We start from the raw sequence: 9,476 nt of genomic DNA on the forward strand, positions 1-9,476 counted from the left end.
AATACATAACAGTATCTTTGCAGTTATACATCTCATTCTATCTCTAGAATATACATGCCTGGCTGGATCTGGGCCTGGAGAGTGTGCAAGAACTTCTGGCAATGGATATTTATCCCATCATTATTCTCATCACCATCAGTGAGAAGAATGCCAAGAAAATCAAGTAAGCACTGCTACTTTGATGACTTGCATTTCTCTCTGCCAGAATTTCTATCCAATTATTTTTTAATCACCAAAGACGGACCTAAAATCACTTCATTTGGCACATAATGTGGGTTTATCCACCATATCTTTATATTGGCAATTCTTTCTCCTGGGGCCACCGTTCTTCAACCTTTCCTTCACATGCGCACAAACATACTTTGTGAATAAGCTCCAAATTCTGACTTCCATACCTAAATGGCTTGAATTTTAGGAAAACTCTTCAGCGCCTTGGAGCGACCGAGGAGCAGCTTTTGGAGAGTGTCCGGAAAGATGAGACCCGGCTGGAGACAGTGTCCTGCCTTTATCGTATCATTGCTCCTGAGGCCTGGGGTGACCTCGATGCTCTCAACAGCTGTGTCCGTGTGGCTGTCGCTGATGAGCAGAAGAAGGTAGTATGGGTAGAACAAGTGCCACACCGACCTCTTTAGACCAATACATGGGACTTAAGGCAATTGTTTCATTTGAGCCTAGGAAGAACTGAAAGATGCTACTATTTGTTCTGGGAGGAAATAGAACGTATTCCAAGCTGCATACTTACCGTTTAAAGAATTGCCATTTTTCATGTTCTCCATCCTGCCTCATTCAACCTCTTTCAAACCAATTTTATCTTCCCTCACCCTCCCTTTGAATTCCTGGCAACACATCAATCATATGTCAGCTAAATGTGCAGAGTACTAGAAGCTGTTTTAGGTAGGATGTGTACGCAGATGTTTGCTATAATGAATCTTTTAGCTCTTGGGTGGAGTTGGTACTCAAATCAGAAATGGGTGGAGACTGGACTCAACCATGTGGAGCACACAGTTCCTTATGAGAGCAAGTGTGCAGTATATTGAATGTTGAGCATGAAAATAATGGATGCATTTTATTATGTAAGAATTTATCACAGGATAGAATACTATTGCATTGTTTTTAAGAAGTTATCAAACCCATTAACTACCGGTAGCAAACTGAGAATGTTTTTTGGCAAGTTAACATTCCCTGCATTGTACTAGTCTATTAAAATCTGAAATTGGACTAAAAGAACTTTGGCCGTGCTTCTGTTACACTGAAACTCCAAAAATTTAATTAGGTTTGCCTTATTCCTTGACTTATAATAGAGATTTGCAATAGCTAGCAGAATTAGTATTAGATCAGGGTCCAATTCTCATTTGGCATTTAGTTCACTAGTTGATTTTGTGACTGTCACTTAGGCTAACAGGGCTTTGTAAGAATAACATGCTGCCTTATCATCCTGAAGAATATAAGTGATATAAGATGAATTAAAGACTGGACAAGTACAAGATGGAATCAGATTACCAGTCTCTTACTTTGTGTTAGCATTCCATCTCTTTTGCAATTGTGAGCAATTTATACTTCCCAAGCTATGCAGTATTTCAAACACGCAGTATTTCTGCTTTCTCCTTCATTGTACTGGTATCTCAGACTTCTCTGGCCCTTGTTCCCCCAAGACTTAATTCTTAAGAATGTTGTGCTTCTAAGACTGTTCTTGGGAAGCTGTTTCCTCTTGGAACCACTGAAAAGCAGATGTAAAGAAACATAGGAAAGAGTTCTTACTACAGTGCACTATTGCTGATGGTCATCATTTTCCACTTGGCAGGTTTCATTAAAAACTATTTGATGGATCGACAATCCATATGTTTATGTGTGGACACCAAACACCTCCTAAATGGACATCAACCATAGAACCCTCCAGAATACCTGAATGGGAATTATAGCACTGCAGAAAGCCCACACAGGTGTTTATTGTTAAATACCCTCCTCACCCTCCAGGTAGTTGCCAGTCGGTAAGGAACAAGCTTTTACGTGCATTAGGATTGTCAACTCCTTCAGAAGATACTTTTTGAATATAGGGGAGTGTATATGAAGTACCCTTTGAAACAACTTAAGCAGTAGTATCTTTTTCTATATTGACAGAGTTGTTCCAGAAGCTGCTATTGGCTACCTCCAGTTGCTTTAAGTGGCTTGAAAAAGTGCTTCATAGGTCCTTTGTACATTTCAAATTGACTCTTTTGGAGGAGTTGCAAATAATACAAAATCAGTATGGGCTGGAGCCCTACTATGTGTTATTTCAAATGCATAACATCTAGCAGAAGTTGATATCGCTGAAGCAGCCTCAGTGAAGAATTTCGAAGATTCACAGTGTTCGGGGTACAAGAATGCCTGAGATGATCAATCACAAGAGACTTCTAAAACCAGCTGCTAATAAGCTCACAGCTCAAACTGCGTGCCTGTAGCAACAAGAAAGGAAAGAATCATGGGATTCTGCAACAAGTTGCAAAACAGGCCACTGAAACCTTGTTTTAATGAAGGAATAAAACCATTCACAAACAAAAAAGCTAGTTAGAAACAACTTTTCATTTCTTTATTGTATAAAAGTAGGCTTTAGCCATATTATGCATATTCTGGAGAACTAGCAACTGCTTGGCAGATCTATACCATCCCAGCAGGCAAATCAAAAGCTGTTTCTAGTCACCTCAGTATTCCGTGGTAGAATAATGATGAAATGTGTAGGCTACAGAATCTAAAGATGAATATTCATTTCTACTCTTTAAACTTAGCCAGTTTCTATCCCTGCTCTATGTGTAACGACTGAGATGGGACCAGCCCACCTGTATTCTTGTGGGACCACTATTTGGGTGAGGACACTTATAGTAGTGATCAGCTCATCTCTTAAACCAGGCTTCTCCAGTCATTTTAACTTGGACTACAACTTTCCATCATATTCGTAGTGTGTGACCATTAGCCATTCTTACAAGGATGGATGACAAGTGTGATCATCCATCTGGAAGATGCTTGTGGCATTCTTATGGCAGCAAATGTTACAAAATATGGCAGAACTTCATTCTTGTATGGGTGGCAAACATTTTACTCCAAATCTTCTCTCAGGTGTAACTTCAGTAGTATTTAATTCTGCAAACTGGATTGGTTGCATCAGCACCCGCTTGATCTTTTCCTGTTGCAGACTGACGAGTAACTGCCACCAAAACAGGAAGGCAAAAAGAAAATCACAGCTCGTTATGGAGCGGCCAACACTTGGGGACAGGCTTATCCTCCAAGACCCCATCAGGAGCACAGACCCAGGGGTCGCTGGTCTCCCACTGCCATTTCAACAGCAGCCCCTGCAGCTCTTCAAGAGCCTGTGCATAGCGGGGATCAGAAGCCACATTGTGGCTTTCCATAGGATCGGTGCTGTGATCATACAGTTCCCAGCGATCCCGGTAATAGTAGCTACGTAAAGTCTTATTCCAATGCGTAGGTTGCCCTGCCTGAGTTCTGCTCAGCAGGTCCTGGAATGTAGGTGAAACATAGAAATCTTGATCAATGGGAAAGGAGGTTCGGTTCTGTAGATTGTGAATGAAATGCAGGGAGCCATGCTGCACAGCTCGCATGGGATAGTGCATGGTCACCTCATGCAGGCTTTGGCTGGCAAACACAGTTCTCCATTCTGGCTCCAGTGATAATGCTGACAGCAGAGACTTCCCGGTGAGCTGCACTATCTGCTTCCCAAACAGACTGTACCTGGGATATGGCACAGAAAACCAGTCCAGAATGGTGGGAGTGATATCTGCAGAGAGAGAAGGGAAAGCTGAAGGATAAAACTTGCATTTGATGCAGAGGGAAGAGACTGCAAGGAACTTTGGCCGCAGGTGTGACCTAGTGTGGAACAATATTTCTGGGTCATATAAAAAAAAACCCAACTGTTTCTTCCAGAGATTTTCTTGAGTATATTGAAACCAGTTAGCTCCAGTTCTATACCTTCTACATGAATCTACTCAATAGAATTTAGGCTCGATAAAGATGGTAAAGTCTTTATTCACAGTAGGAACCAACAGGTCAAATGTCATATATATTCAACAGCAGAAGCTTCTCTGATACATGACTACATGAGTTGTTTTAATGCCCACCTCCGCCCTCACCCCGCCCACCCTCAGGGCCATCCACAGCCCACTGCAGATTGCCCAGACGGCCCTGCAGCGCCATGGTGGCCACGCCCTCCGCCCGTGCCCCGCATCATCTGCTGCCCAGCTGCCATGTGCTTGGCTGTGCTGTTCCACACAGGCCGCACCCGGGATGACTCTCCTCTGGGGGGGAGGGCTGCTGGTGAGGAGGGGGCTGTGGGGGGAGGCGGGGCTGGGGCGACGGCATGCGTGCCCACAGAGAGGGCTGTGAGTGCCGCCTCTGGCACTCGTGCCATAGGTTCGCCACCACTGTACTAGGGAAAGAGCAGAGAAGGACACTCACACAGACGAAACCGCCAGACACATCAGCTGCAACCATAATTTCCCCCTCTCTCCAAAGAGAAAGAGCTTCAGAAAAGGCCAACGCAAAGTGGAAAGTGTGTTATAGTTTGCTAAGTAGCCCCATGCGCTTTAGCGCATCCCAGTCTCCTCCATGGGACAAATCCACCCATCCATTTCTCAGCTGGTCTTACCCAGGAGGCTGACGTAGGCACTGCTGACCTGGCCCCAACGTGAAGGATGCTCAGGAGATGAGACCAGGAGGGGCTCGGCTGTGCCTGGCCAGTACAGGTTGGTTCTGCCACTGGGAAAGGGAATGCCGTTGTCTGATGTATAGATCACAAGAGTGCTGTTGTGGAACCCTGCATGGCGGAGCTCCTCTAGGATAAGACCAAGGCCTGCAGAAATAGTACACAATCAATATTATCATCCAAATCTCAGGAAGAAGTACAGGTTCTTTCTTCAGGCACCACACAGCAGGTATTAAAAGATTATTCAGTATTAATTGATCATCTCTCTCCCATTAAGTTGCACCCAGTTAACATAATTATGCATATTTTGCTAAGGATGAATGGATTACGTTGGTTTGCTTCCCTATCTCTCAACCATATTGCCATGAGGCAGAAGACCAGTTCAGTACAGTGGTAAAGGTGAGGGCCTAGAAACAGGAAGACTGTGAGTCCTAGTCTTCCCTCCGGCATGAAAGTTGGCCAGGTGACTTTGGGCCAGTCATTCTCTTTCAGTTCGACTTCCCTCACAGGGCTGGCGTTGTGGGGAACATAGGAAATGGAAGCATTAAGTATGCTACCTTGAGTTGCATAAAATATACAGATAAAAGCTAACAGATAGCAGTAGCAAGGCCATTATATGTAAGAGCTAGAAACATAGCATCAACCCAGTGAATTGCACAGGGTTCTAAAAACTAGAAGAGATTTATTCCTTTTTAATAAACAAAGACAATCATCTGCACTCTCAGAACTAATGTTTATGCCTTTATGTGCTTAAAGCAAAATCAGACAGACTCTCAAGTGTACAAAAATGCACTTGACCATTGTTAATTAAAGGTTTTGTTCCCTCTCAGAAGTACCAAGTCTTTTGTCCCACTCCTGTAGGTAGAACTACCTGGTTCAGTAATCATCTACCTTGATCCATGCGGCCGACAGTTGTATATTGAGCTGCCAAATCTTCACGAGCAGCTGTGGTGTTTTGTACAAAATAAGGGACCTGAAGGCCAAAAGGAGATACAGCTGAAACTAGAAGCTACACTAGGAAAGACCTTCAGGTAACAAAGGTGAATTGTTATGAAAAGTACTGGAGGAGATTGGTCATTGCTACTTGCGAGGTATTGCTGCAACCCAGGTGGAGAAGAAAATCCTAGGCCTCACCTGCACTTGATCTGGATGGTAGAGCTCAGGTTTCCAGTCAGGGATCCAGCCCATTCCAGGCTCCCCATTGCCAAATTTCTCACAGAAGGCTCCATACTGCGGCTGGGAATGACCACAGCGATGGGGATCATGGAAAGCAACATAAAGGAAAAAAGGCCTAAAGGTTGGAAAAGGGGGGCAGAAACACAATTAAGGGCTCTTGATAATGGGCCAATGGTGTTTCTTCTTCGCTATTTAAAGCAATACTTTGGATGCCTCTAGCTTTGCTAAGCTCCATTTTCGTCTTCTCCATAATCTCCCCCCCCACCCTTTGAGTTTGGTTTCTTTTTGAATGTGATCCTCCTATCTCTGTACATAAAACCATTTAATTTCCCAAGACATTCTCTTGGGATCTCTACTGGGCCTGCCAAACATGAGTGAAGGGCCTGGCCCTGGATGCTCCACATGGGCTTAAGGAAGGGATGCACCTGGATCATTCCAATACCAGATCTTACTTTTCATCCACAGTCTGGAGGAATTTCCGAACAAGCACTTTGATTCGGGTGATGTTTCTGCCCACTTGCAGGACAGAACTGTTTTCCTCAGTGTAGGCAAAGTCAAATGGATACACAGCCTCTGGCCCAACGTGCTTCTTGCCAATGATTCCTGAAAGAGACGAAGAGCTGTAGTCAGTAAAAAAAAAAAAAAGGATATATTAACCTGTCAGTTAGGGTAGTGCCCACATTACAGGTACAAAACAGATATAACCTTGGCATTTACAGGGGCAAGGAGGGATGCAAGGATTCTATGCTATTTACGTTCATCCATAAAGCTTAACAGAATGATGGGTATGTAAAAAAAATTGACGCTCTAGCTTCAGAAAGTAAAAGGGTGCAATTTATAATGTGCTATGAAATGTATTTATTTATATCCCATCTTTTATTATTTTTACGAATAGTTCAAGGTGACAAATATACCTACTGGTAATACTCCTTCCTCCTATTATTTTCCCCACAACAACCACCCTGTGAAGTGGGTTGGGCTGAGCTAGAATGACTGGCCCAAGATCACTCAGTTGACTTTCATGGCTAAAGTAGGATTTGAACTCATGGTCTCCTGGTTTCTAGCCTGGTGCCTTAACTACTAGACCAAACTGGCTCTCAGAAATATTTTTCTCTATGTTGGAGTTGGACTAAATGAGACAAAGGCATCACTGAGGGAGGCAATACACAAGACAACCCTTTTCTAGTGGTCTTATCAGCAGTGAAAAAAAATGACAATAAACCATTAAATTAAGAGAAATGTAATGTTCTCTTTATTTTGATTTCAGCAGTTAAGTAAAATGACCATTCTGTTTTCAACAGCAACAAACACCTGCGTCAGCATTACCATACATGGCATCTCTTTTTAAAGTAACATTTATCATTGCTAGCATTTTCTTAATGGGCTGCAAAGCAGAGAGACCAAATGTCTTTCTTAAGCTTGCAGGCTGTCTCATCCAAGTCCCAAAACAGAAAAGAGTTTCAGCTGAACTGAGGAAGTGAAAGGAGGAACTTTGCTTTGCTCTACTTACCTGTCCGTATCCCAGCCTGGTTAAGCAATAAGGGGAGACTCCGGACACTATCAAAGGAGTTGAAGTGGTGCACATCCTGGTGCAATCCGTACATCCCATTTTGGTGCTGTGGTTAGACAGAAATCATTTGCAATAATATGGCACCCCCAGTTTGGTGGCAATCAAAGAAAAGGACAGGACCATGCTGTAGCATGGCTTGCTTTCTGCACCCATCTGGGCACGTTACCTGAGGCAGGCCCGTCAAGAGGCTGGCCCGACTGGGGGAGCAGCTGCTGACAGAAGTGAAGGCATTCCGGAAGATCAGGCTCCGCTGGGCCAAAGCATCTAAGTTTGGGGTCTTTATGACTGTGTTGTTATACACACCGCTCTCAAAACCACCATCGTCCGCTGCCACGGAAAAGAGAGTACATAAGTCAAGGGATCTCTATTCTACTCCTGTTCCCTGTGAACATTTTCTACAATCTTCTGGGATAGTCATCCACAAATCTATTATATTTGTGCCTGGAAAACATCTGGAGGTGGCTGGATTGTGTAAAACTGCGCTCTTAACTGGGGAAGTTTGGTAACAGACTTAAAAAGATTTCAGCCTGTGAAATTCCAGAGTGTTTTATTCCATGACACATTTGTCCAACAAATGCTATATTGAACTCACACCTTTTTTGTTCACCATTAATGCTAACTTCTGATGTTTAAAAAGTTTTTGCCCACCATGGACCTGATTGGTGCAATATCTTTGTGATTCTAGTGTGGATACATAAATTTGAGGGGTAACTGGCAACCAATGATTAAAAACCTTAACCCTAATCCATTTTGGGAGGGGGGGAGAGTGTAAATTGGTGAAAATAGGATATAACCAATTGGTGTAAAAAACTCAGCATGAGCAAAAAAGGAACAAGAATCCTATATCACACTGCAGTCCAGGAAGCCTGCAGTTACAGCTGAAAAGGGAGGACTGTGGATTCTGGGCTTTTTTATGGTTTCATAAACACAGGTTCCACTAATTTAGCTAAATGCACACAACACGAACTACAAAAATATGTGGGTGGACAAAGGGAAATTCACCAGTCATCTCACAATCCTGTTAATTCTGTCATACCTTATCAAAAGTTCTTATATTTCAATAATATTTGTATTATATTTCAATAATATTTGTATCTTCATTCTTTCACAAGCAAAAGCTGAGACCTGGCACCATAGCCAAATTGCTCAGTGCCCATTATTATGTCCTTTAGGGTTTCTATGCAAGCCTTTTTCCTTCTGGCAAATTTGTAACAGATTCTTTTCTACAACTAGAAAAGTCTGCATCTGTTGAATGTTTGTCTGTCCTACAGAAATCTACCATCTGCAGGAAGCTCAATCTGCGGAATATGTGGGAAATAGTCCATATTTGGAACGTCTCTTCTTGCCAACCCAAATCAAGGGGGATGGGGGAACAGAGGGGTGAATGTGACCCAGAACACTTGCTATTACTCTCCTGTAGAACACATAGGAAAACATCTTCTAAAAAGGCAGATTTTCTCTATTTAGTTGAGTTTATCCCATCAACACAGTCAGGAAGCTGTCACAGCAACAAAACCAGAATGTTTTGCCCATGCCTCTTCCCCTTCTCCTTTTTCGACTTCCCTATAGCTCTGGATTGCCTTCCATCCAAATATTTCCCGAGCCCGACTTTTAACTTGCTTCAGAACCACTCAAAGTTTGCCAGATGATCCTCCACCTTCTTAAAGCAACTCCCAACGAAAGCCAATCGTGGGCAAGCATATCGCGCAAGGGATTCCAACGCAAGAGGGTCTCACGTGCTCCCCCGGGATTGGTTTGCTCACCTACAATCAGCAGAACATTGCGGGATCTGTTGGGGTCCCCCTTTCTAGCGTTACAGAGCCCCAGCGCGATGAGCGCCACCACGCAGCTCTGTACGGGGGACTGCATGGCAAACTCGCATCGCCCAGGCCTGCGCCCGGCAAGCGGTCCCCGAACCGAGCAATCCTTGCATTCAGCGCAGCTGGAAACTAGGAAGGAGCTAATCACTGCTCAGCTCCGCCTCCTCTTTCACGTCCAGCCCGGATCACGTGAGCCGAGAGGAGTGGGGAGTCGGCC

General features: G+C 43.8%; 2 protein-coding genes across 7 annotated transcripts in view; one reads left to right on the forward strand and one right to left on the reverse strand.

The window, feature by feature from the left end:
• CARD14 (caspase recruitment domain family member 14) overlaps window positions 1-2,542 on the forward strand; it is a 39,075-nt gene extending 36,533 nt beyond the window's left edge. For 2 of the 6 annotated variants that reach the window (XM_083353602.1, XM_083353603.1), the window contains exons 21-23: window positions 48-163; window positions 416-593; window positions 2,119-2,542. In XM_083353602.1, the coding sequence (XP_083209728.1) occupies window positions 48-163; window positions 416-593; window positions 2,119-2,208 (384 nt within the window). In that variant the 3' untranslated portion in view covers window positions 2,209-2,542. The other 4 variants (XR_014491312.1, XR_014491313.1, XR_014491314.1 and 1 more) reach the window with 4 other exon arrangements.
• Window positions 2,543-2,567: 25 nt separating this feature from the next.
• SGSH (N-sulfoglucosamine sulfohydrolase) lies at window positions 2,568-9,376 on the reverse strand. Its single transcript, XM_083353605.1, has 8 exons — window positions 9,203-9,376; window positions 7,606-7,766; window positions 7,380-7,485; window positions 6,322-6,472; window positions 5,828-5,984; window positions 5,585-5,666; window positions 4,637-4,840; window positions 2,568-3,769 (listed from the first exon to the last, which is right to left on the reverse strand). Exons 1-8 carry the CDS (start codon window positions 9,306-9,308, stop codon window positions 3,210-3,212), a joined length of 1,527 nt encoding a protein of 508 aa, XP_083209731.1. The 5' UTR covers window positions 9,309-9,376; the 3' UTR covers window positions 2,568-3,209.
• Between the last annotated feature and the right edge of the window lie 100 nt (window positions 9,377-9,476).

The sequence above is a fragment of the Vipera ursinii genome (genome assembly GCF_947247035.1).
Source record: "Vipera ursinii genome assembly, chromosome: 2".
Lineage (NCBI taxonomy): Eukaryota > Metazoa > Chordata > Lepidosauria > Squamata > Viperidae > Vipera > Vipera ursinii.